Here is a 26689-nt window from a genome sequence, read left to right on the forward strand (position 1 = left end):
CATTAAGCTGTGGTGCAACACTATAGACCATAATATAAAAGTTAACGCAGTCCACGTTGGAATAAACACTGGCTGTCGGTGAGACTGTGAATTTCAAAACCTCAACATGGTGATGGTCAAAATGTTAATCAAGAGGATTCAACACTGGATTTCAGATTCTTATGGGTGATGTCACGACTGGGTGCCAAATGGGCTCAGTGTTTATTTGAGGGCAGCACTTGTTTTTATTTCAGTTCATTATGTGTCTGTGTTGCGTTTCACTGTCCTCTAACAGTGCATTCTCTAATTCTCTCTTCTTTTCTTTTATCTGTATAAAACTAAAGATGGAAGCCCCAATTTGTACCAGGCTAAAAATATCACAAAAAAAAAAAGACACTGTTGCTCAGTGTAGCACAGGCAGCAATCATCAGAGCTCTAGTGCTGTAAGAAGAGGAGTGACCCCTCCCTGGAGCATCAGCTGAGGCAGCATCCTTGAACAGCACAGGGAGACAGGCTTCGATCTGTCTGAGCTGTTAAAGACGAAATACTACTCCTGACTGACTTAAAGGTTTGATGCAAAAGTACATTGAACATTAGAGATTGAATATTATATTAATTATTGATTAGTATATTGGTAATTAGTTGTTAGATATTTGGTTATAGTTCCTTACCAATAGGGATAAATGGAGGTTGATAGTTAAAAAATAAAAATATAATAAATCATATGTCCCATTATTACTACATACACACAGTACAGGTTAGCTATGTTAAACAATGACTTGTATTATTTATAAACAAAGAAAGTGCTTCAAACTTGCTCTCCCATCGATCAATCCATCTCCTTTTATACATTTTAACTTGAGCTTGGGAGATGTCGGAGCTAAAGGACAACACTGACATTATTGTTCTCACTTCCCCATTGTTTTATTTCTCCCATGGCTAGAGTTCATTCATGGCTCCTCCTTACCCTGGACATGCTTACAAAGAGCCTCTAACTGGTTAAATTAGGGGTAAAATTAGCCCAAGCTTCTCCTATTGTCTGTACCACTCTAAATACAGTATTAACCAACTGTAAAACTATAGTCATATGTGCCAAGAATCTGCATGAAATCTGTCTTGAACATTTCCGATCATTAAAGAGCGAGACAAGGGGCCAAACAAGGCTATTGTATTGACGGCAGAACCATATGGCTCGCCCTAATCCTGGAATGTGTTCTATGCATTCTTCATTAAGTCCTGCTTGTTAAAAACAAAAAAGGAGGGGTTACCGCCTGAGAGCAGTGCGATGATGCTATTGGAAAAGTATGATGAGGTGACAAAACAGCTACATTTCAGCAAATTTCCCTTTCTTTACCCGGTGTTAAAGAGATCCATTCTTTGAGGGAATGTAGCCCCTTGGTGTTTAGTCTCTGCACGTGTATGGCCGTGCATTTGTGCAACTGGCATGTCGCACAAAAACTGAGGGTGGGAGCTTCATTTCCAGGCATAAGATCATGGCTGGTCAACCCCTCCAGAGCCATTCTGCTAGATTACTGCACTGCATTGGTACCATTGATGGGTTTTGTTGCCTAGCAGCTACACAACAAAATCACCACCACCACCAAAACAGAGCAGTGCAAAGGTTAACTTTGGCTCAGTCATTATAAGAGGCAACAGCTTCACTTCCTGGGGTCCTGTTTCTTCCCTCTGACATGAAAGAAGCAAATACCGTAAATCCAGAGTGTTGTCCACAGAAATAAAGAATTCTAAAAATCCATAATGTCATGGGCTTATTAAATCTCTCAACTTATAGCTTACGTTTTAAGAGGCTCACTTTACAATATGCATTTATAGACAAACCAAATATCACATTACAAACACATGAAACAGTGGCAGGTTATCGTTTTTTTCCAAGTGTTAACAATGCACTATGCACAATCAGCCAAATCCTCCATGACACAAGCGGCACTGTACCATTTTGCTTATTTTTTTATTTATTGTTGCAGATATTGTGGCTGAATTTTGTCAGATCGCTCGCAATATTTTGTGTTCAGTGTTGTGTCTTTTTAACGACTGCTGCAAACCAAAGTTCCCCCTTGAGGAGCAATAAAAGGTCTGAGCTGTGCTCTGCTCTCATCCTCCCGTGTTCCCTCCATCCTCGACTGATCCTGAAAAGATGACAATGTAATTTATGCTTCATTTATTTCCCATGCCAGGGCCAAGCATTTTAATTCAATCACTGGGTCCTCACAGACTGCCGCCACCGCCGCCCCTTAACTCCCATGCTGAGCCAATATTGTACTTAAATCTCATGCTCCGATTGTCATGGACGAACGCTGCATGGCACAATTAGATAGACGGTGTAATTAGGATGGCACCCTGTGTCCGTGCAGATCACTCTTTGAAGAGACCCAAATATATATTATCTCTCCTGACCCACCCCCAACGCAGGGGAGGGTAATGAGAAGAAAACTGCTGGTCTACATTGTACTGAGATGTGACACACACACACACACACACACACACACACACACACACACACACACACACACACACACACACACACACACACACACACACACACACACACACACACACACACACACAGTAGTATCACTTTCTCAGGTAATTTGCCCCTTTAGCAAAGTATAAAAATAAATGTAGTGAAACGAGTATAAACAAGTTTATGTTACATCAGGTCAAGTCCCAGCATTGTGCACTATTGCCCACTACATATGTGAAATCCTATGTAACTTGAGGCCAAACACACGTCTCTCTCTATGTCACACAACACCGATGTAACTCAAGAATGTTTGACAGGTTTAACGTAACACACACAGACACACATGCACACATACACATTCACATGTACACACACTGTGTACAGGATGTAAGAAACTAACCTTGATGGTTAGGAGAACTCCGATTGACTGACTGATGGAAGGTCGGACCAATGAGATCAGCCTGCCTGTGATTGGAGGACCGGTCTATACTGTCCGGCTGAGGGAAGAAAAAAAGAGAAAAATAAATGAGAATTAAATTACATAAGCAACACATTCACAAGAAAAAAGTGTTCCCAATATTTATTTTGTTTTTATTTTATGGAAAAATAAAGCAGGGCCATGTGCTTAATGGCAGTGTGGTTATACCTGTGGAAAATACAAAGTGATCATGGAAATCAATTTGTGATTGTCTTCAATGATTAATGGTTGTTTGAAATTTGAAAAAAATAAAAAATAAAAACGTGCATGCAGGCCAACAGTAAAACAGCTGTGGTCTGAGCAGTTGACAGTGTAACACGAGAGGCAGCTCTGCCCACGGCATTGCTTGAATGTTGCATGTGTAGTGTACTTAACGTATCAGGCAGAATGCTTTTTCTTTTCTTTTGGGACATAAAAACAGGTCAGGAAACACAAAAACTAGAGCAGAAATGTTCGATACACCAGAGAGCGAAGACAAACACGTGTTGAAATTCTGCTTGTAAGTAAAGTCAAACAGTGTGTGAACACGGTCAGCTGTGTGGAACACTATTTAAGGACAACATCCTGCTCTGACCCTTGTTACTCATTTTCAACAGACTTCAGTCAGTCACAGCAAAAATGTTCAGTGAGGAAAAAACCACAACACAGTTGGAAACATATTTGATTTTGATAAACACAAGGACGATGTATCCTTTCTTATACAGTGTGTGTGTGTGTGTGTGGCGCTGGGTCTAACAGCATGAGTGGGAACAGCGTGTACTGAGACTGAGACGACTGTGTTCAGAAAAACTCTGCTACCGACTCCCCGTCTCTCTAACACAGCAGACCTCTTCTGATGCTGTAATAAAGGCTGCTGGCAAAGCCGCGTTCTTTTACGTAATTTTCTCTGATATAATCTTTTTTTTGCCTTTTGTCAGTTTGATTATCTTTGTTGCTCCCTGAAACAGTGACTTGTAGGAATAGAAACCAGAAAAATGTCCTTGTACCTGTCGTGCAGGTCTTTGGACTCACAGTGAGATTTATTTACAGTATGAACTGAAATGTATTTAATGAAGCTGATCAATGCTCTGTTTTGTCTCATATAGTAAGTGAAGAATAGCAATTCTTCAGCCGTGTTGTACCCATTTGCCCCTGAACAATATTTAACTCTGTTTAAACAGCTGGCCTTGCTTCATGCTTTGGCATGCTTCCTTTGACTTGGTGTAGTCACACACACGCACACGCGCACACACACAACCAGAAATGCTATAGCTTTGTCCCATTTAATTAAAGAAACCCGAAGCATTGAAATTGTTACTTCCCAAGTTTTAGGAGGTTTCAAGTGAAGTTTATATTAGATGTTCTTCCTTGTAGCCGACTATTATGACAACATTTGTTACAGTGACCGTGTTCAAGTCGAGTCGAGTCAAGTCGCTTTATTTTTTTAAAAACACCTGTAGCATCTAAAGCACCTTTACGGACGGTGTGTACGGAGCGCATTAAAAAAGATGAGACTCACTGAGAGAATAAAGTTCCACTCTGATGTCTCCAGTGGGTGCTCGGCTGAATATTTTGGGAACATAAAATCCACACTTCTGCAAAAAAAATGATTATCTTTCATGTTCAGGGCTTAAGATCTTATTAGTGTTCTTCTCTGGCGTCTCCACCGATGTCTTCGTTCAGGCTTAAATGGATACAAGTGGATGGACACTGTCGGTATATGGGTCTGTCCACATCTCCCCCCCATGTCTCATCTTTAAACAACTAATCCAACCACATGTTATCGTTCACTTTATTGTCTGGAGTTCCAGACATCTTAGTTGGATAAAAAAACAAAACAGATTGGCCTTCTTAATGGGGATAACCTGCTCTTAGGTTAAAAAAAAAGGGTAATAAAATAACTACCACTCCATTTGCTACATCCTCGTCATCAACACACACCGTCTGGGTGTCCAGCTACCAGACTGTGACTGATCCATAACCAGTCACCCAGGCAAAGTCAACCCAAGTCAGAGTGTGTGTGTGTGTGTGCGTGTGTGTGAGAATGGTCAGAGTTTCAGCTCCACTGATCTCGAACTCTTTCACACCTCATACTGCTCTTGGATGCTGCTTTGCATGGCTGTCTGGACGTAAATGAGATAACTCAAACACACACACAGACACACACTCACAAAAGAACTAAAGAAACTTAAAAGAACACCTTTATCCCTTTTGTGGGTCTTACCAACAAAAGTCCAGAAACCCAGACAGTCTCTGGTGCCTCCATAGACAACTGACAGACTGTTAACTCTGGGTTTTTCCCTAATCCTATAGATGCTTGACACCGAGCGAAAAATTCCCAGCCATGTCAGTGGCCACTGGGTTATAGGTTTACTGAAACCCTTAAGTTTGAGACAACAAAGTGAAGAAAGGAAATAATGTGAATGAAAGGAAAAAAAAGCACACATAGATGTTCCCTTTCTATAATCCCTGTCCTTGCATTTCCTCATCCTGGTTCCCTGTGTCGCTCTCTCACTCATTCTTTTACACACAGACACAAAAGCACGTGCACACGCAAACACACACTCTTAAGAGCGGTCACCATGGACTGAGGGTAGTTTTGACAAGGAGCATCAGGGCCCTTTCATATTGATGAAGTTGAAAGAGGTTTGAGGGTTTGGTTTTTAAAAGGGGTCAGTGGAGGACCAAAGACTAAGGTTAAGGCCTTGAAAGTGAGACAGACACAAAGGTCTGAAGGTTCCACCTCAAACAAGAGGGAAAAGACAGAGACACATGTCAGAGTTTTGCTTTTAGAAGAGGTCAGACCGAGGTTAAATGTTATGACCGGGAGTGAATCAACAACTTACTAAGATACTTTTGGCTACGGAGGAGCGGCTGAGAACAGAATTTGAGTTTTAAAACATAACATTGTTCTTCCCATTACTATTAGATTCACATGAAACTGAATATTCTCTGGAAGCTTCTAAAACATGGAAATCTTACTTAGATTTTGATTCCACGGTTTGCTTCGGGCACATGTCGCTCATGCCAACAGTGACTGTGGATAGCTCTGTTGGATCACCAGAAGAAGTGGAAATCCCTTCTTACATAATTAACAAGAATGAGATCAGGGGGTCATGCTTTCATGTGTCTGCTCTAAAGCTGGAGCAGCACAGCTGAGCCAAGGTAACGCAAGGCGACTGTGTGTCTTTCAAAACATGGGGATTAATCCCTTTCACGGGAGTGAAACATTTAACATTATGAGCTTGTTAATCATTAATCATGTTAAATCCTCCGACTCTCGAACACGTGAGGTCAGCAGAGATATGAATGCTTCCAATCTCTATCTTTATTTGTTATTATTTATGTATTTATTTTACTTTTAAACCTGCTGGGTTTTGGTCTGATGAAGCACTTATGAAGCTTTTATCCCACCAAACTGCTGAACAACTCTATTTCTTGACATTTCAGGAACTTTTCCTGGATGCTTCTTTGTGTTTTTAATCATACTTCAATCTGTTTGCGACCATCTCACTTTACTAGCGCAATGTTGCTCTTGGCTCCATCTGTTTTCATAGAAAAACAAATCATTTCCTGTGTGCAGCTTGGGAATGTAGCCAGGCAACACAAGATTTAAAACACCACTACACTCAGAAATGCCACATTATCGGGCCGATACTGACTCCCATCACTATTACAGAGGGAGTCGCGTGTATCCGATGGGCTTCATCAGCATATTGTGAGTGGATATTTGATTCTAATTAAAAGCTACAAATGTATAATATTTAGCATTGTCAACTTTTGCATCCACTGTCAGTGTAAAATAGCTGATTAAATGTCAGTTATCAGTGGTTAGTATACAAAAATATAACGTGTTGGGATGTCCCACGCACAGGACTGAGACAAGTTTAGACACCTGCATCAGCCCGTGATTGCAGAGACACATCTGCACTTTAAGATAGGCTGCAGCTGGTCCATGACTGAACAGGAAAAACTGATTCTGGTGTATCACATGGAGGATCATGAAAACTGAAAGTGATGACAGGAGGAGCCAAAAGTTGCTTTAACATCGCCTCCACACTGACCCCGGGTTTTTCTGGTTGGATCCTCTTAGAAATACAATGAAATGTTTAATATTCACGCAGCAAGTAATATAATGTGATCTTCTGATATCTAGGGTTACCAGTTAAAGCTCAAACAATCCCGCAATCTCTGGCAAACTCACCAAGAAAAATTTATTTTTGGGCAGAACTTTTACATGTTAAATTATTATTTGTATACGGGGAAAAAAATCTGGATTGGTTGCTTTTATCACAATATTCTTTTAGACCTTTGGTGACGACAATAAATAAAGGCATATTCAATCTACACAAATTCTCAGTGTGTCCTTTGTTTTGTAACCAACTTTCTCTTTTACTTTTGTGACAGTGTGAGTGCAGAGAGGTCCTCACCAGACACCTGTGGAATGTTTTGCGTCAGATTTTGCCGGCTTTGAATACACAATCACTTTTTTTATTTCATCAGTCACCATCTCACAATTGCGGCGAGATTCGTGTCAATAGTATTATCTTGAATTTAGTATGAATGTTATCATCAACTGAATCTGTTTTGAGTTGCTGAGCCGCACTTTTATCAGGAAACATCTTGCATAACTGTGGAATTTCAAAGTGAACGAGCAAGTCAAGGTGCATCCGTTAAAGCCGAGTGCTTTGCCAACAGCCAGGCGAGAGTGTGTGCATACATGCGTGTGTTAACTTGAGAGTTTACATTAAGTGTGGCATCCAAGCTGCTGGCGTGGATTTAGAGCTACACCTAGAACTGAAACAAATAAAACTATTTTGATAATCGATTAATCAGTTTGAAGCTTTTTTTTTTTTATGATTAAAACAAGATTCCTGATTGTTCCAGCTTCTTAAATGTGAATATTTTCTTCGCTTTTCTTTGTCAAGCTTAGAGAAGGAGAGGTGTAGCAGGATGAATCCACTTAGCACATGTGGGGGAAAAAGAGCCTTCTTTTAATTGTTTAGTACAAATTAAATGATGATTCACTGTACCAAAAGGGCCTCCACCTCAACCCAAGGCCTTTTCCTCTATGGTGGTATTTTTATTGGGTCTTGTTAATAAACACAAGCCTATTAACTCATGTTTTTGTTATGTTTCGCAGAACATTTGGACAACTCTTCGCAGCTGAGCCAATACAGCAAAACCAAACAGACTATACACAATAAAGACAACAGAAATTACCACAAATATACATGAGATATGAAAATATCTCATGTATGTCTTGTGTGTGTGTGTGTGTGTATATATATATATATGTATATATATACACACACACATGCATGCATGGATGAAATCTCTGGTCTCATGTGAAAGCCCCTTTCTCTAAGCTATGGCGATTGCAGGAGACTCAATTGTCAGCTGTCCTTCTAGCTCTGAGGTCAAAGGTGGCAGATAAAGCCATGACCCAGAAGACGAGCAGACAACAGAGCAGCTCCTCATCGGGCTAATAACACGACTGCCATAATACAAATGAGGCTGCTGTGAACAATTCACTTAAAAGAGGTCGAGTCAGAACACAAACACATTTACACAAAACATTCTTACACAATCTTTACATCATACACTTACATTGTCAGGTCAAATGTTGATCATTTGGTACCAGGAGCTAGAAAGGACTTGGAAAAACTTAACTCAAAGCAATTGCTCAGTTTCCTCTTGAATGTTTTTTTTTTTATTATTAGATTCACGTTTAAATACTAAAAGTCCAGCTGTGGATTCAAACTCATTAGTGGTTTTCCTATACAACCCAAGTTATGCTAAACTTGACAGAACTGGTGATATTTCATCTCCACAAACACTTGTTGACCTGCAGTAAAACTGCAAAAAAAAAATTACCTGATAATTAGGATGATGCAGAAAATAATCTGGACACCTGGCCACAGCCATGTTTTGTTGATTTCCTGGCTGTCCTGTCTTTGTTGGATCCGTTTCAATACCGGACGGAGAGAAAAGAACCTGAAGAAAGAGAGGAACAAACAAACTGAGGTTAGTGGAAAAACTCCAAACGAAGGAAGGATGAAGGGAGAAGAGGAGGATGACAGAAAGAAAGGAAGAAGAAGCCTGGGTTCTTCTAAAGAAGACAGATATAGCACAGAGCACTTCTTAACCCACATAGAACCACAGTAAACAACATCAACAAGCAACACAGCAGGAACGGTAATTGTTTTTTTATGTGGCTTGACATGTAATTTACATTGTGTCAAAAAGGGGGAAAGAGAAGTGAAGTTCATTGTCACATGATTTTGAAGCAATCAAACATTGAAAACCGATGTAACAGAAGCTGCTCGGGGAATTTACTAGTTGTTCCTCAACTCTGTGTGACGCCTCCCTCCCAAACCAGCCGTCTTTGGGTCACAAATACCACAAATTCAACAACGCAGACTTCAGTCTATTTGAACTTCTTAAAGTGGGTATCCTATTAACCTCTTGGCACTGCTGCTGCTGCACTAACACCTGTAAACACTGACCCAAAAATACCACGCAGACACCTCTTCAGGTCTTAAGTTAGACCTTGGGGTATATTTGGAGCCAGGCAGCTCAGATTCACCACTGTGATGGTCTTTTAAGCAGCAGTTCATGACCCCCTTTTGGTGTTTTAAAAATATGACCTGTCATTTTATAGACACCTAATATTATCCTATGTTTGCATTAGTGCTGCTGCATGCATAAGTGCACTGTACAGTGTGTGTGTGTGTGTGTGCAAGCGGGTGTATGTGGATGTTTACATATGCTGCACGTGTGGCCGAGCGTGGGCGTGTAAACACTCTATTTTTAGTTTTCTGCATCTTTGAAACAGGTGTGTATCGTCCTTTCTCTGACCCAGAAATGTGTCATAAATGTCCAGAAAACGACCACTCTGCAAAGTGGAAACATTGAGGTAAGGGTGTCCCAGTTAGCCCAGTAGAGTCCCGATTCTATTTGCCTACATAACAGAGCTGCACCGTACACCTTTTAGAAAAAATGGTCACAGCCAATCACTGAAATTTAGAGAGAAAGAACAGACTCCTGTGTCATCTGTCTGTACTGCTGATGCTGCTGCTGCTGTGAGGTTGCAGGTACAACTGGTAGAGAAAGAGGGAGTGTCACCAGCTCTCTGCGAAGTAAACACTGTGTCTGTGTACAAAATAAACCCGTATGTGAAAATGGTCAAAATATCACTACTCGTTGTTGTAAACTCAAGTTACAGTTACAGTTCACCCCCCGTGCCCCCACGTGGAACTTAGTTTATGAACATGTGCATATTGGTTACCTCTTTAGGGTGTTTTCTGGCATTAACTGGTTACAGTTAAGGTTATGGATAACCCTCGTTTAGGCTGTCCAAATGAATGGAAGTCAATGCAATGTCCTTAGAAGAATAGCAGTTCAAACCTGTATGTGTGTTCATGTATTTGTTGCCCCTTAAGGAAATTTTCTGGCATAATAAACACTGACTTTGTCAGGACCAATAGTCCTCATGGAGACCAAATCCTGGTTTCCTAACGAAGGAAAACTCTAGTGTAGTTAGGTTGAGGTTAAGATAAGGGATTAACTAGTTATGGTCAATGTTAGGGATAATGCTTTCAGTGCATACCTGGGATTTGTAAAACCAAGTAAACCTGCTATACCTTTTCCATTTTTTGCCCATGAATGACACGTGACATCACAAATGGGTCAGAAACAAAGTGAGTCACAAAAATAAATAAAACTACACAAACGAGCTAAGTGACAATGGCTAGGTAGGCTAGGTCACCTCCGATACTGATATCTGAGGTTTAGAATCGGCCAATCCCAATCTGATACAGAAAAACAGCATGGAATGTTGGTAACAAACGTAATGTCCCATTGTTTGGAAAAGACTGGGATCATTCTTTTGTGCAAGGTAACACCAGACTTGACTTTTTAAAAACATATAGAAATTTACTGAATTACTTAATTATGTATTTATTTGATAAAATGTGCACCAGTTCAGCAAGCTTAAACATACAAAAGCAGCTGAATAGACCAATAGCTTCTAGGTAGAAGTCCCTCATTCACAACGAGATGCATTGTATATGTGCAACGCAGCCTAGACTACACACTCTCATGCTCTCCATCTACGGAAGTGTGTTGCGTTTAACGTTGCACTGTGTGGCACGTACCTCTCATCCAGCCAGTGTGCTGTTAAAACTTCAAAGTGACACACGGCCAACGTCAGAGCGCCAGATAAACGTAGTGAAATCTTCACTAATATGTGATTGTACACTTTACCATGCACTTCAGGTAGAGCCGTCTCGAACAAATGTTTTCGGCTTACGATGTCGTACCGTGGCTCCAGGTGGCTAATTAGCAGTCGGAATCGCTTGTCCCCGACAACTGAGAGCGGTTGCCCATCCATAACGATGACCGCCCCTCGGAACATTTCCTGCGCAGGCATTGCAAGTAGCCGTCGAGTTTGTTGGCCGAGGTAGTGTGGAAAAAAAGTTCCAGATAGTTTATCCTTTCGCTCGCTTCATTTTGAAAACATTGCGGGCTTCAGCACGCCGTGTTGCTTGCGTATGACGTCACTCACAGCGCGTAGCATAGAATTAGACTGAATAGATCGGCCGCTATGGATCGGTCCATTGTCACCGATACCCGATCTAGAATTTTCTTCAACATCGGGAACGAATCCCGATACAAATATCAGATCGGTGCATCCCAGTCAGTAATATTGTTATCTTTTACTTTTGTCCCATGTTCAAACTGTCATTTTAAGTTGCTAATGATATAAGATACAGAATTTTTACAGAATGACTTTCTTTCACTTTTCTATTACTTAAGAATCTGGTTTCAGTGACTTTCACACAAACTAACAAAGCTACTTTGTTAGTAGCTTTAGCTCTGAGACCTAAAAACAGGTCGCTTTTAGACTAAAAACCGGGGGCGGCCAAGCCTTTTCTGTAGCTGCCCCCAAACTACGGAATGATTTACCCACTGAAATTAAATCTGCCCCCACCATTGAGCATTTTAAATCACTTTTAAAGACCCACCGCTTCTCCTTGGCATTCACTTCAGGATGAGAATAGTCAACCTCGACACTTCTATCTGGACTTTCACCATTTAATTATTTTACTGTTTTACTTTTATGTTTTTATTGTTTTTATGTTTATACCTTGTTGTTATGTCTTCGACTTTGTAAAGCACTTTGGTCAACCCTGGTTGTTTTTAAACAAGTCTCCAGGTACTGATTCCTCTATCACTGGAACATAATCAACACATTCAAACCTCATTGTGCGCCATTGAGTTGTAATATGATTTATAACATTGAACATTAGACATTCAACATCAGTTAATCATTTCAGGTTTATAATTCCGTGAAAGTATATTTTCTGCAGTAGCGGGAATTATGTATTTAAAAATACATGATGCTGCTGATGCATGATTCAATTTCAAGGGTCCAGCTTTAGCATCCCTGGGTGATAAGCCCTGTGGAGAAGCCAAAGGTCACAACCAGGATCACCAGAAACCTGGGCTATTTAAAGTAAAGCCTAATTGAAACAGCAGAAACACTTCCCTGAACAGTTCTCTTTTACAAGGTGGTGGAGGATCAGTGGCTGGCAGCTGCCTGCCTCACCAGACCAAAGATGGGTGTGAGGACTTAAAAGGTTGCTGGACTGTTTGCAAACAGCACCATGAGAGTAAATACAACATACAAGGAAGGTGTATTGAGCATAAAAGGAGATTAAACTTAACAAAGCAAAACTGTGTGGTTACATATCCAAATGTTAATATATTGTTCATTTAAAATCATATTTATTAACTTTAATTATGCTTTTAAGTAGAGTCATTACTTATTTAGATCACACCTTCCTCACATATTCAATATCAAGTTATTAAGTATTCCCCTTCCTTGAGCCTTTCCAAGAAGTCCAATAAAAATACCTTCAGTGGGAAATGGAAATGTTAAACTTTTCACCTCACATGCTGTATGTAGGCCAAACCTGAAATAAGTGAGTGTCTGTGAGCTGCAGTAGCAAACATGACTTGTAAGCGAAGGAGTCAGGTTGAGTTTTTTTGCCAGTTGGTCTGGTTTGTCCATCTAAACTGTCAACCTGTCTGTGTGATCAGTTTGTATTTCAGTCGCTCTAGCCATCTGTCAGTCAGCTTGTCGCTCTCTCTCTGTCCTCTTCTGTTCATTTGTCTGTGCATTTACCTGTCGAGTCCACGTCCACCTGTCTCTTCCAGCCTCTGAACATTTCTTCCATGAGGCATTCACTGTACAGGGTATTGCTGCCCTTTTCTAATTGGGAAAACATTCAAAATAGTGGCCATCATTTATAGTGAGGGCGTCAATAAACATACAGCGACATAACCTTGCACTGTGTACAAGTCAGAAAAATTAAGATGCTGGTAAAACTCCACTTCAAAAAAGCTATTAAATGTTAGAAAATAAGCTATTGGACTCAAAAACGGTGTGTAAATAGTATGCACAATATACAAACAATTAGTCAATTTCTGTGCATATTTAAGTTGAGTAGCTGTCCTTATGCCACTATACAAGCACTGGTGGAGAATTGATTTATTCAATGAAGTGTGTCCCACTCAGGGGCGCTCATGAGCAGCAACATGCGAGTGGGCATTTGTTTCGAGCTCCACACGATAATAATTATTTAGGTCAATTTCAGTATCTGAATATAATAACATGAAGCTACTTTTCATCAGTTCCAAACGGTATCCAACAATCGCAAAGATGTCCACCAAGAATAGGTCTAAACAAGACTCCATAGCCTCGAGCTTGGCCGTCGGTCTCGGCAAAACTCGACAGCGCGGTGACTGCGTTGTCGACAAAGATTGAAAGCCTCTCTGAGGAGCTGCGGCGAGAAGAAGCTACGGTCCACTCGGGGGGCTACAAGAAGCCGTGGATAGCACTAACCGAAAGCTACAGGCTACATTGCATTGTTGTATGGAAGGAGTCAATCGTTACTCCGACTGGGTCTTGAGCTCCCTTTTACAGGAAGACATCTCTGACAGAACCAGAGTGTATAAACATCTGTCTTGACTAGCTGGGGTAGGAGAGAAGAGAGAGAGGCGGGGAAAAGGAAGGGGGTTAGTGAAGGAGAGGTTGGCTAAAGGACAATGGTAAGGAGAGAAGAAGATCGCGGAGAGATAGAGACCAGGAACGGTTGTGTAACAAGTGTATTTCATGAAGGATTATCATCATCACGATCATCATCATCTCATCCAGGGTGTGACAGACCTCTTGGCTCAATGCCATCTGTGATTGGCTCCAGCTCCTCAACCACAAACCAAAACCCCACTATTCTTCATGGCTGCATTACTACAGCTTAGCTACACACACACACACACACACACACACACGTGTCAATGATGTGACTCTTTGATGTCATTCTAAAATGTGTTGCTAAATATGTGACTTTAGCTGATTAGACTGGACACGGCATAACACAAAGGCCGCCCAGCTCTTCTCATCTTTGGGATGGTGAGAGAAACGTACAATATAGCCAACTTGTGAAATGGCATGCACTGATTTGTGGGTCATGTAGGTTAAGTGAGGAGCATGTATGTAGCATATAATGTATGTAGTGTCAATAACCAAGTGTTTTCTCACTCACACTCAGCTGCTCCTGCAGGAATTCTGACCATTCCCATCCACAACTGACGATACACTACCCTTCCAGGTCACATAGGGAATCTTATCACAGGGAAAGTGGTTTCAGTGTGGTTAGATTCTTCTTCTGTGATTCTTAGATCTTCACTTATCCTGACAAACCACCCGTTGGACAGTTATGCGATTAACAGTCAAAGAGACAGACTTTCCTATCATTTATAGATAGATATCAAATACCTGCTGCTCCACCCATCCTGAGCGGCGTATGCAGGTGTGAGCATGTCTTCAATTTCCAACGACATATCTAACCATAATATCTGGATTTGGAATAATCCGTTTAATGGTTTCTCACAAACTTTGACTGACTTACGGGCACAGTTGGCCGCAGGTTACGCAACTTTCATTCTGATTGCAAGGGAATTTTACACTAGACTGACGCGGGAAAAACTGCTGGTTGCGCAAATTGAAAAAGACAGGCATACGTTGATGCTTAATGGATCACTCAACCTGTAGATGAAATGACATGCACTATTAATCCAATAATTGCAAAGAAAGAGAAATGAGTAGCAAAATATGACAGAGGATAGATCCCCTCAACAGTGATAGAATTTCTTTGTTGTCATTGTACAACACTGTACAACAAAATTGGACGCACTCCAACCAGTGCAACATCTTCTTGTATATATTTCGTATCTTTGGACAAGATCGCAAATTCAGGCGGTCGAAATGAGTTTCCTCCTTAGCGATAGGGTGAGGAGCTTGGACATCTGGGAGGAGCTCAGTGTAGAACCGCTGCTCCTCCACGACAAGAGGAGCCAACTGAGGTGATTTGGGATGCCTCCCTGGGGAGGTGTTTCGGAGCATGTCCTTCCGGGAGGAGACTTTGGAGCCGACCCAGGATTCACTTAAGGGATTACATCTCTTATCTCTTGGGACCCTTGGGATCCTCCCAGAGGAGCTGGCAGAGGTGGCTGAGGAGAGGGTGGTCTGGGTTTCCTTGCTAAGGCTCCTGTCCTGCCACCGCAACCCGGACACGAATAAGAAGAAAAACGACGGGACAGAACGGAACCAAATGTTTAGGCAAACCGTTTTACAGCCTTGACTGAATTTTGGTAAGCAAAGGTGTGAAGGAGCAAAACACACTAATTGTGACGCGAATGTTAAGAACATGCATCCAAACCAAAATACGTATTGTTTTCCTGGTTGATAGATATTTGGCAATGTTTTCCCTGCTTTGTTGGCATTTATGTTTGCTTGCTTGCTTGCTTGAATTATTTATTTTTTGGTCTGTTACGGCTTTTCATCAGCCTGGCGGACTGCCAGGTCTGCATTGTTATAGCAGAGACCCTGCTGTTATTAGAATTCTTTTGTATTTCTCACTAGGTTGTTTTTGTATTTATTAATTGTCAAATCAAATTATCTCTCGGTATACCGCCTAGAGGTCAGAGGTTCCCCTGTTAAACAATTTATCCAGCAATTTTTTTTTCAAAGACAGACAAATTGAGTGACGAGCTGATTAACATAGTGTATCTTGTAGCAGCTTTAGGAGTTGGAGGAGACCAAAAGAGAGCAACAAGAAAACTTTTTTTTTTAACCTGGACTTGTCAAGTGACCAGAAAGTTGACTCCAAAGGATTGCCAATGTTGTGTGCAATATTATTATTTCAAATGTAGAGATGGTAATATATCACTGTGGTTTTATTACTCCATGGAAATAAATCTGTTGATTAACTTTTATTGCTTTTCAGACTCCAAACTAAACAATTCTTTAACAAAACATTCCTGAAAATAGTTTCTGGCAGTTATCTATGAATCTATCCTTTGTTTTTGTTTTATGACTATAGACAGGATCATGTTACAGGGACACTGCAACTGCAGACTTGCATAATGTGGAGAAAGAATACAGTACATGACCCATCACATTAAGGCCGTGAGTTCTACAAGAAAATGTGTGGAACAAGGCAAGGCCACAGGTCTCCAACAGCATTATTCTAAACCTGAGGAGATCACACCCATAAAACTGTTATGTACCCTCACCCAATCCCCCCAGACCCAACCCCTGTCTGACCCCTTCCTTCCTCTATTCTGCAGCACGCCAATCTGGAACATAAACAGTCTCTTAATTCAAGAAATGGCAAAGATCCAAATCAGCATCTGGGGACCTGTGGTGAATTTACTGACATGATTGTTCTGACTGTATCCCAACCCCAAGAGAGGGGAGGTCAATTATTCTACTGTACATGTTTAGACTAGACAGAAGCCTTAAATGATAAACAGTTAGTCTAACCCCATGAGTTAACAAAACATCCTATGGCGAGGTCACTTCACCATTCATTGTCAACCGCTTTATGAGGGTCGCAGGAGGGCGCTGGAGCCAATCTCAGCTGACACAGGGCGAAAGGCGGGGTAGACCGCGGACAGGCCGCCAGACCATCACAGGGAGAACCCGCAGAAAACCCAGGCACACACAGGAGAACATGCAAACTCCACAAAGGATAAAACTGTTTTTTCTATGGCTGTTGCCAATATTTAGACATCATCGACAATATCTGATGCAATTTTCTGTTTATTTAGTTTTTGTTTTTGTTTGTTTGCTTGTTTTGGGGTTTGTTTGTTTTTTTGTTTGGGGGGACTTGACTGCTTGACTGAAAGTTAGAAAATATATTTATAAATATATCGTAATATAATGTATATATATGAATTTCTGTAATAATGTATAATAATCATTTCTGGCAATATAAATGTGGCCAATTAATAAAACAAAAGTCAACCAATGATGATCAATCTCTACCTTACAATGTGCGTGTATTCTTTGAACTGATTCCACATCCTGAATTTGAACATGATAATAAGTCTGATTATTGGATTACGCCACATCAAAATGGTAGAATTAAAAACAAATGGTGAAATCTACCCATGATGTTACTGTAGGCTTTTAACATTGCATAGGTTTTTTTTTTTAAATGATCCAAATGATCAACTTTCAGAGAATGCATGTGGGTGGTGGTGATTGAAGGACTGTTGTTTCCGCAGCACTGCAGAGACGGGAAGAGAGCGCTGAACAGAGCATCTCTGTCTTCTGTTTTTAATCAGCAGATTAAATGGTAGTCACTCCTCACTGGATGTGCTTGTTGCACATGTTGATTAGTCATTAACTGGCAGCTTTCATTATCTGAGAGCAGCAGCGTAAAGTAGGGCTATGAGAGAGCGCCTGATGTCATGCCGGGGGAAGCTGAATAGCACCAGTCTATGAGAGAAAGGCCTTTTGGAAACATGGTCAGAGCCTAATTGGATGAGGATTTCATTGGGCTGCTTGGGAGAACTGGTCTTACGCAATGGCCGAGATGAATGGACAGGGGTTGGGAGCATTGGTACTTGTGTACCAATTGGTCGTAATGGTGGACCAAAAGGGCAACATTAGATGGATTTTGACGTTTTTTGCCACCATCTTTACTTCGCCTGCTGGTAGGAGAGTCAAACTTCGATTAACAAGGTTGTGGCAAAACATACAGAACAGGATCAAGATCCAGAACACAAACCTGACAAAACCGTAATGGAAACATGAAACCCAAATAAAAAAGGGATAGAGTTTTGTGTGAGGGGGGAAAGGGGAAGAGGATTTGTTTTACTTACTTACTTACTCTTAGGAATGCTAAAAACTTGGCGGAACAAAAAAATCATTAACAGAGACTTAGCATAAGTCTTATTCCTAAGAATCACAGAGCAACAACATAGGCCTTAATCGCTCTGGGAATAATAAAATCATAGGGCAGCAAATTATGAATGCCAAAACACATATGTGTAGAGCTAAGAGTGCTATCGACATTTAATATTAGATTCATGACAAGGTTACAATTCAGTAGCAGAAAAAAAGACCGTTTTGTTTTTAATAGTTCAGTACTAGCAAAGTCAACGATCCATGGTTTGTTTTGACTCTGCACTGCAGATTTCAGCTGGTAGAGTGAGACAGATCGAGAGATACAGACAACGATAGAGACAGTAAAACTAGAAGTGAGAGAGAAGAAGGGGGGAAATGGTGTATCTATGCATTTAAGATATCGTTTTGTCTGTGTACATCCACACCACGTTACCAGTGCACATCTGAACCTGTGCTCTCAGCTCAGGTGTTCGGTTACTTACAAAATAAAGGCAACATTCTTGCCTCTCACGCAGGCTTGGGTTTCAGCCACATTTGGACAAACACCAGACAGTGAGAAACTTAAGCCGCCATACACTGTCGTGGTTAAACAAGCGAACGTTGCATCATTGTGGATCACAAGTGGAAATCGGGTTCATACAGGTCTCTATTTGCAGTATGGAGGAGGAGGAGCAGGAGGAATAACACCTCAATGTTTTTCTTCTGGCAAGAGGTGAGTTTCTTCGAGATGAAATCACAAATCTGAACACTATTACTCAGCAGTTATCGCCGAGATACCAAGTACAATAAAAGAGAAAGGCCCGAGGCATTTTCCTGACACTTTCCAACAGTTAACAAGCCTTTAATCAGATCAGACTATTCCATAACTGTGAAATATTTGAAAACTTTAAACAAAGGCCTGCATGTTAAAGGGGGAGCTGCTTGTGCATGGTGTGTGCCACCATGCATCCTTCCTCAGGGTGTAGCCGTCAGCACACAGTTTCTCTTCAGCAGATAATTGCAACCGCTAAACAGAAAACAAATGAACTCACAGTTGACAAGTGCAGAGCACGAGCACTCTGTGGCTACACAACAAGTATCGTCGAGACAACAGGAGAAAACAGAGACTATCCTGCAACTGTAGATGTCTTCCAAGAAGTCCCTATCAATAATTAAATCCATTAAAGGGTACATACACATGCAACTTTTCCAACTCTAAAAGTGAATGAGATCAAAAATGTATGAACTGCAAAACCACATTTGTAGTGCAACATTTACCATACACTTTTATCAAAGCAACAACAAGAGGCCACACAATGACACAATGACAGAATCTGTTAGCGAATAACAATGCAATTGGACTATCCCAGACATGTAAGAATTAAGATATCTATCATGGAGAGTGGAAACGCCACAGAAACAACCAGCGATGAACAAAGAAGCTAATTTAAGTTATTTTATATAGTTCTTAAAATAAATAAGTTGTTTATTTTCTAATTTTCTTCATCCCATACATGTTCCAACGCCATCTAGTGGTCACACACTGTACTTGTTAGTAGGGGTGGGGTGGTGGGGGGATACAGTGAACTATTTTTTGGATGGCGATATATCACTTTCTAGACACCAAGTATCAATTTTATTGAACTGATAAACAAATAAACAAACTTTTCATGGATTAGCATAAAAGAACGTTTCAGTCCACTAGATGGTGCCAAGTGCTCACCCTCACTAGAGCTGTTGCGTAAGTATATGACAATATATTATTTTGCGCATACCTTTTTTGCAATATCGTGATAATATTTTACTGTGGCGTCTCTGGCGATTCCCACCCGACTTGTTAGCAATCAGATCATTTGCTTTCTGCTCTGGTACAAGTAAACGTAAAACTGTGTCCTGATTATTTTACAGGAAAACAGCCATCTTATCATTCCAGCCACTCAGTCGCGCAAAAAATATCTCGCCTAGCCCAGCTTTATGTCCATTTGGACAGAAAAAGTGAGTCCAAATTTAAACTTTACTCAGAAAACAAACAGTAGAGCCTGTGTTATTCTTTGACAGCCCAGCTGATCATTTTTATGAGGTTGCTCTGCTTTTAGGTCCAAGCAGAGTCAGTCGACTGACATGAACTGTGGCTTGGGTTAATGGTGTCATGACATCAGGGAGGGGGTATTAACAGGGTATAAGCCTGAACTAACCAGTGCTGAATGACTGCTGGCTGACGCAAGACCCAATGGAATGCTGCCTAGAGCACAACCACGAGCTCTTATACCACCAACACCAGCTACTTTTGCTCTTGCATGGCAGCTGAACGTATACATTTCTATGCTTTGTGTGTGTGTGTACATCAAGGAAAGTGCTCCGGACGAAAATAAGATTTAAGCTTTGTGTTGTGGTGAGAGAGCGAGAGATCACTGCCATACCTACAGTACTTTAATCAAAGACTATAGTGTCGCACGATGAGCGTCAAAACCAACAAAAATGCCATTTAGATTTTAAGGCATTTCTCAGTCTGTCTCAGTGCGAGCTGAGTATGGCTTATTGTAAGTATAATTACGTGCAATGTGTTCAGTCAGCAGCCTGCAGTCGTGCAGGGTTCATGCCCCGTCATGCCTATGCTTACTGAGCATGGACTTGAAATAGCAGGACTGGTGCTGAGGGGTTGAAAGAAACCGCAGCTTGAGCGGTTGCCATGTACACAGAGATGTGACCACAACATAATTAAATGCAAGAAAGCAGGAAATAATGGGCAAGAGCAAGGAAAAAAGAAATCCTCGTTTGGTTATGAAAAAAAAAATGACACGCTTGAAAAGTTGCCACTATAGCATGTTTTTGACAGTACTGAGCAGCAACCACACTTGGAGGTCAACATGCAGAAAACCAAGCACGTGTTAAGTGTTCTACTTCAAGTTTACAGATTGGGTTTTGGCTCTGCAGTGAATAATGGCTTCCCGACTTAAGACATATGAATACATTTTAATGCCATGATCTGCCGATGGATGAATGACACGACACACAATATTAGGTCACGCCTACAGTTTGGTGTTATCCAAGAGTTTTCCTCAACACACAAGTCCCACCTTTTGGAAACAGAAACTAAAATAGCTCTGCCTGTGCAGCTTTTAAATTTAGGTGTGAATTACATTCACGAACACTGAGTGCAGACAGATCTCTCAGGATCTCAACAAGATATCCACTTGAAATGTGCACTGATGGGACAGATTTTGCAATCGCACACCCTTCCCAAGCTCACCACGTGCAGCAGTCTTTAAGTCCCTCCTTCCCTTCTAACCAGCAAGAGCCCTGATCTGCATTCAAAACACACAGGCCAACGCTGGTCGTTCCCAGTGCTGTAAATGTGGGTAGTTATGCAACTTTCTCCAGAAACCACAAGTGGCCAATTAAGAAATTGATTTGGACAAGTGCCCAAAATGACAGGGCACATTAGAGTGTAAATGAAGAGCTGCTTTGTTCAGATGTTCGCCCATAATTTCCGATTATATAACGATCAGGATCTCATGCCCATTCTCCGTCCATTAGTGTTACCTTTGTCAAACATGGTTTTCTCAAAGTAGCCGATTGTATGAGAGAGGCAGAATGCTGAATCTTGATATGAGGCAATGACGTCATCTTTTCATCAACCAAATTTCACAGTTAATCAATGAATGGGTGGAACCCTAGTAGTGCAGGGATGCATCTGATGTTCCAGTACGACTCGACGTGCAAATGGCTGGATTTTATGAAGGGCTGAAGATGAAAGGGACTTCCCAACTCTCATCCTGAAGGGGGTGTTTTATTGTTATAAACCGTTAACCCAGAACTAAAGGTCTGAATGACAAGTGAGCCGATGGCACATCTTATGAGGGCAGAAAGGTAAAATATCCAATAGTATCTTTTCTAAGAGATTTGATTCATGCTATAACTTATAACTTAAGTATTAGATGTTCCCCCGCCTGTTGGATGGATGGAACTTTTCATGGGATATAAAACAATAAAATTGTTTCCATATCGTGTTATGTTTAAAGATATGGATTGTTTTCTTTATTTGGCTCATACTCCACCAACATAGAATAATTCTTAGAGCCTTTAGCAACTTGCTCATTACACTGATTCAAATAACAATTTCTAAACGATTAAAAGGTCCAGAAGGTAAGAATTAACGACATCTAATGGGGAAACGGATTTGAGCAGAAAAGCTTCCACTCCAAAACACGACATGACCATCTGTGTCAAGCGAGGCTTGCCTAAAGCTTACAAAACCAAACCATTTTTCATTTTAAAGCAATTATACACTTCCCTCTAATCTCTCTAAATGTCACACAGTGGACCTTTAAAGATGTTGAGTTGTTTCCAAACTGAAGTTTTTACTTCTATAATCAGCACAGAACAATCAAGAAAAGAGTGATTAAAGTGCAGCCATTGCCATATGCTTATTACATTCTCTCACATTACTAGTTCCTTTTCCTGTTTACATCTTACAGTCAGCTATTTAAAAAGAACTGTCTTTGCTCTTGTTTTGGTCAGTTGCTGTGGCTCAGTCCACGGAGCCCACTCTGCAGGAGTGCTCCACGAGCTTCCCTGGGAAAACGCCTCATTCTCCGCCTCCCCACCCCCAAAGCAAACGCTGCCAACGGGATAAGGCGATAAGGCGAGACCGGCCAAACTCCTACAGCAGTGAGTGAGTCCAGCTGGAGAGAAAGTCGGCTCCGGGCCACCGTACACTGCTGTTGCGCAACTTTTTATCAGGACAGGTTGTCCGAGAAACACGGATTCACGCAGTAAATGTGAGGAGAGGCGCACGAAAGCGCACTAACTGCATGAGCTACAAGTCTGCGTGGATCAGCCCCTATCCAATGAATAAACTTGTTTTCAAAGTTCACTGACTGGCGTGGACACGGGTCCCGCTAGACGGTTACGCGCAGGGCGCACGTGTGCCCGGACACGCAGGACAAGACAGGATACTACGTGACGTCGCGACAGCAAATTGAACTTTTTTTGATTTCACGCCCTCGATTTGCACTGTCCATGCGTGGGCTTCTTATCCACCCACTTCCCCCCCAAAACAAGGAGCAGGAGAGCGGCTCCTTCATCCAGTTACATGGACTCACCTTAAAGCGCGATCTGTGGAGGCACGGTGGGACCCGCAGAGACAGGCGGTTGTGCGTGGGATCAGGCCACGGTGGTCAACATTCCCGGAGTGGACAGATTCACAGGAGGAAGAGAGGAGGAGGAGGAGGCGAAAACACTGGCTGCAAAGACTGCAGGCAGCTCATCTCATTCGGCTGGGGAGGACACAAACACGCACGCACGCACGCACACACAAACACGCGCGCACAAACAACCCCTCCCCTTTAGCTTTGACCACGCCCACACATGAGGAGTGATTAATGCGGCGTTCATGTCCTTTATGGGAATAAGGGCGTGTTCAGAGGATTACACTGTTTTTGAGGGCTGAGCGATCTCTTTAGTCTCTCTCACACACACACACACGCGGTGTTTTATTTTTGTTTGGACTCTGCGTTGACTTCCATTCATTTGTACAAACTTTTACCAAGACCTCAACCATAACCAGTTCATGACCAACTATAAACACTTAACTTTAACCTGTAATGAGGTTCTGCCTCATCAGATCTGCAACAACAAATCAATCAGTTACTCACCATTAAGTAACATTAACATTAAGTATATTTTATTTTCTGGTTTATTTTGCTCCACTAAGACAGCAAACTTTGGTTTATTTTGTCAAATAACTGAGACAATAAGTAATGAAAATAATAATCATAAATATACTTTTCAGGGCTTTACAATATGGTCATGTGGACACATGAGAAGAATATATCTCCATGGTTAGTTTGTATTCACAAATATAGGCATAATATACATTAATGAACCTATAGTGAACAACGGCCTTTCTTTTAATTAAAAGCTGTGCTCTGAAAAGCACAAGTAGTGGTGAGGTATGTATAGTATATTGCACAACTGGGGGTCAAATCTCATCGCATCGGATTTGTTTCGCTGCCAAGGTTGTGTTTTTATCCCTCAGTGTCTTCAGTAAGTGTATTGCATAAGAGCCATGGTGTTTATATGGATATGTCCACTCAGCTCATGTGTTATTCAATTTCAGCCGGTTTAACCAGCATAATAAAGGTGATACATTTACAGTGAGAACACTGAAGGCATCGACATGATAAAACACATGATTTTTTTGTGATTTTATGACTTCATTCACCAATTTAGTGTGTGTAAACGATTTAACAGGTACAAACATAAACATAGAACACGGGCAGTCGATGTGACAAGAGATAAATGGAGCAAAACAAGATGAAATAAAACTAAAATAACAGACAGAACAAGTAAGATCAGTAAAATACACAATAGGGAAAATGTAATCAAGGTAATAAAAGGTAATCAAGTGGAGTCCAAGTGGATTGGGTTGAGGGGCATTTCACAACAGTCTTATAGTATGTTGTAATAGTTGTTGTGTATATTTAATTTAATCCACACTGGAATATTTCTGATTTAGATTATCATAAGTGATGGGAACACACCACAGGAGACTGGGGTGCAAATGGTCATCAGTCCTGAGTGTGTGACGACAGCGCTCACATCCCCATAGTCACAAACAAGTGCACATCATGTCACTCATGTTCATGAGTGCCACCATGAAACAAAGCATTCTTCCCATCAGACACATTATGTTGATTTCACCTCATCAGACATTCAGCATCACACAGGTCTTTTGTTCAAATTGAGTCGACTGCCCAACATCAGAAAACAAAGTCAACATGAACCCCCCCGCTGATCGGTCTGTGTCACCTCCTCCATCACTTATAAGTTTAACAGTCAGGACTAACAAAGCGGTGTAATATCAGCCCAGACAGTTGGTGAATGGCCTTTTTGTGTCTCACAGGACTATTCTATGCTGCAGACCTTTTATACACACTTGCCGTTTCATTGGGGATTATGTGTAGATAATAAAGTCACTGATGTGGTCTTCTGCTGCTGTAGCCCACCTGTTTCAAGGTTCGACATGATGGGGCTTACCTCGGTTTCTTCTATCATTTCTATCAAGTCTGCTCATTTTGTGTAAACATTTTGTGAAAATCCTAGTAGAAAAGCAGTTTCTGAAATACTCAAACCAGCCCTTCTGGTCACAAACAGCCATGCACTGTTCCTAGTCACCTAAATTGACGTTTTCCCCCCATTCTGAGGTTCAGTTTGAACTTCCGCAGGTCGTCTTGACCATGTGTACATGCCTAAATGCATTGAGTTGCTGACATGTGACTGGCTGATAATGCATTTGCTTATATGGGTACTTGAAAGGGTATGCCTAATAAAGTGGCTAGCAAGTGTATACGATCTTCACACCAACATCCAAACTATACAAAGTGGCTCATGTAATCTAAAAAATATATGATTACATAAACTTAATTTTGACTCCATTTTGGAAACAATGCCAGCTGGGATTTACACCCCGGACACAATGATTGATATGGAGAAATACAATGTATCTTGCCCCAGGCCCTCATTTTGAAACTGTTATGGCAACAAACACAAACCAAACGATATGGTTGGTAAAAGCACAGCCAGAGCCAAACTTGACTGCATTTATTTCTGATCTTCTGGTAATTCAGATTTAGAGGTTGTTTACATTGGCAGGGGTGGTTAAGATGGTTTGGAGCTGGAACACAGGCACACGCTCACACACACCAAGTGTAACAGAAATATCATTCACACCCACCCACACGGAGACAGAGACATCCACCCACCCATACACACCCTTCAGAGATTTGTAGGGCAGATTAAAATGGCTGTAGAACAGAGTGAGCATGAATGTTGACCCACAAAAGAGCGTGTGGTCCCTGCAGGAATGTTCTGCTCTTTCTGGCCAACGCGGCCAAGATTACTCTTCTGCTCTGTGACTTAGAAAACATTCAGGCCCCCCTCACGTTGCACAGTTCATTATGTACATTATGTGTTTGTTTGAATTCATCCCCCGCCTCTTTAATTAACTGCATACTCAATACCCCAGTATGACAAATGATGAAGTAGAAACTGAAATATCACAGTTGCAAATGTATATAAACACCTTTTTTTTTTGAGGCTTCAATTGAAACACATTTGTAAGCAATTCCAGCCTCAAGCTTTGTACACCTGGAATTTGGGAATTATCTGACCATTTTCTCTGCAGAGCCTCTTGAACTCTTGTCAGGTTGTATATAGACCATCAGTAAACAGTAAACACCCATTATCAGGTCTCAGAGAGTCGTCTCTAAGCCCCTCCAGTGTCATTGTGGTTGTGAGCTTTGGCCCATTCTGCCATTCAGAGCATGTTGGGACTGGTTTGTACCTGCTGCTAAAAATACTCACATACAGCACGACGGTGTCACCACCACAATTCCCCATTGGGACAATATTGAGCAGTTGACGAGCAGTGTCTGGTTCTTGTCGGAAGAGCCAAGGATGTTCGGGCATCTTTGACTGAGGAGACTGTAAAACATGAATTAGTAGAATGCTACAGGGATGGTTG

General features: G+C 41.3%; 1 protein-coding gene across 4 annotated transcripts in view; it reads right to left on the bottom strand.

Moving 5' to 3' along the window:
- The window catches only part of grb10b (growth factor receptor-bound protein 10b), a 57456-nt gene extending 33975 nt beyond the window's left edge, over nt 1-23481 (bottom strand). For 2 of the 4 annotated variants that reach the window (XM_044034129.1, XM_044034128.1), the window contains exons 1-2: nt 2862-2918; nt 1334-2126 (exon numbers count right to left, since the gene is read on the bottom strand). In XM_044034129.1, coding sequence (XP_043890064.1) covers nt 1334-1499 — 166 coding nt within the window. In that variant the 5' untranslated portion in view covers nt 1500-2126; nt 2862-2918. Of the gene's footprint in view, nt 1-1333; nt 2127-2861; nt 2959-8795; nt 8916-23267 lie in introns of those variants that run through there. The other 2 variants (XM_044034132.1, XM_044034131.1) reach the window with 2 other exon arrangements.
- Nucleotides 23482-26689: the final 3208 nt, after the last annotated feature.

This window comes from Solea senegalensis, linkage group LG9 (assembly GCF_019176455.1).
Source record: "Solea senegalensis isolate Sse05_10M linkage group LG9, IFAPA_SoseM_1, whole genome shotgun sequence".
Classification (NCBI taxonomy): domain Eukaryota; kingdom Metazoa; phylum Chordata; class Actinopteri; order Pleuronectiformes; family Soleidae; genus Solea; species Solea senegalensis.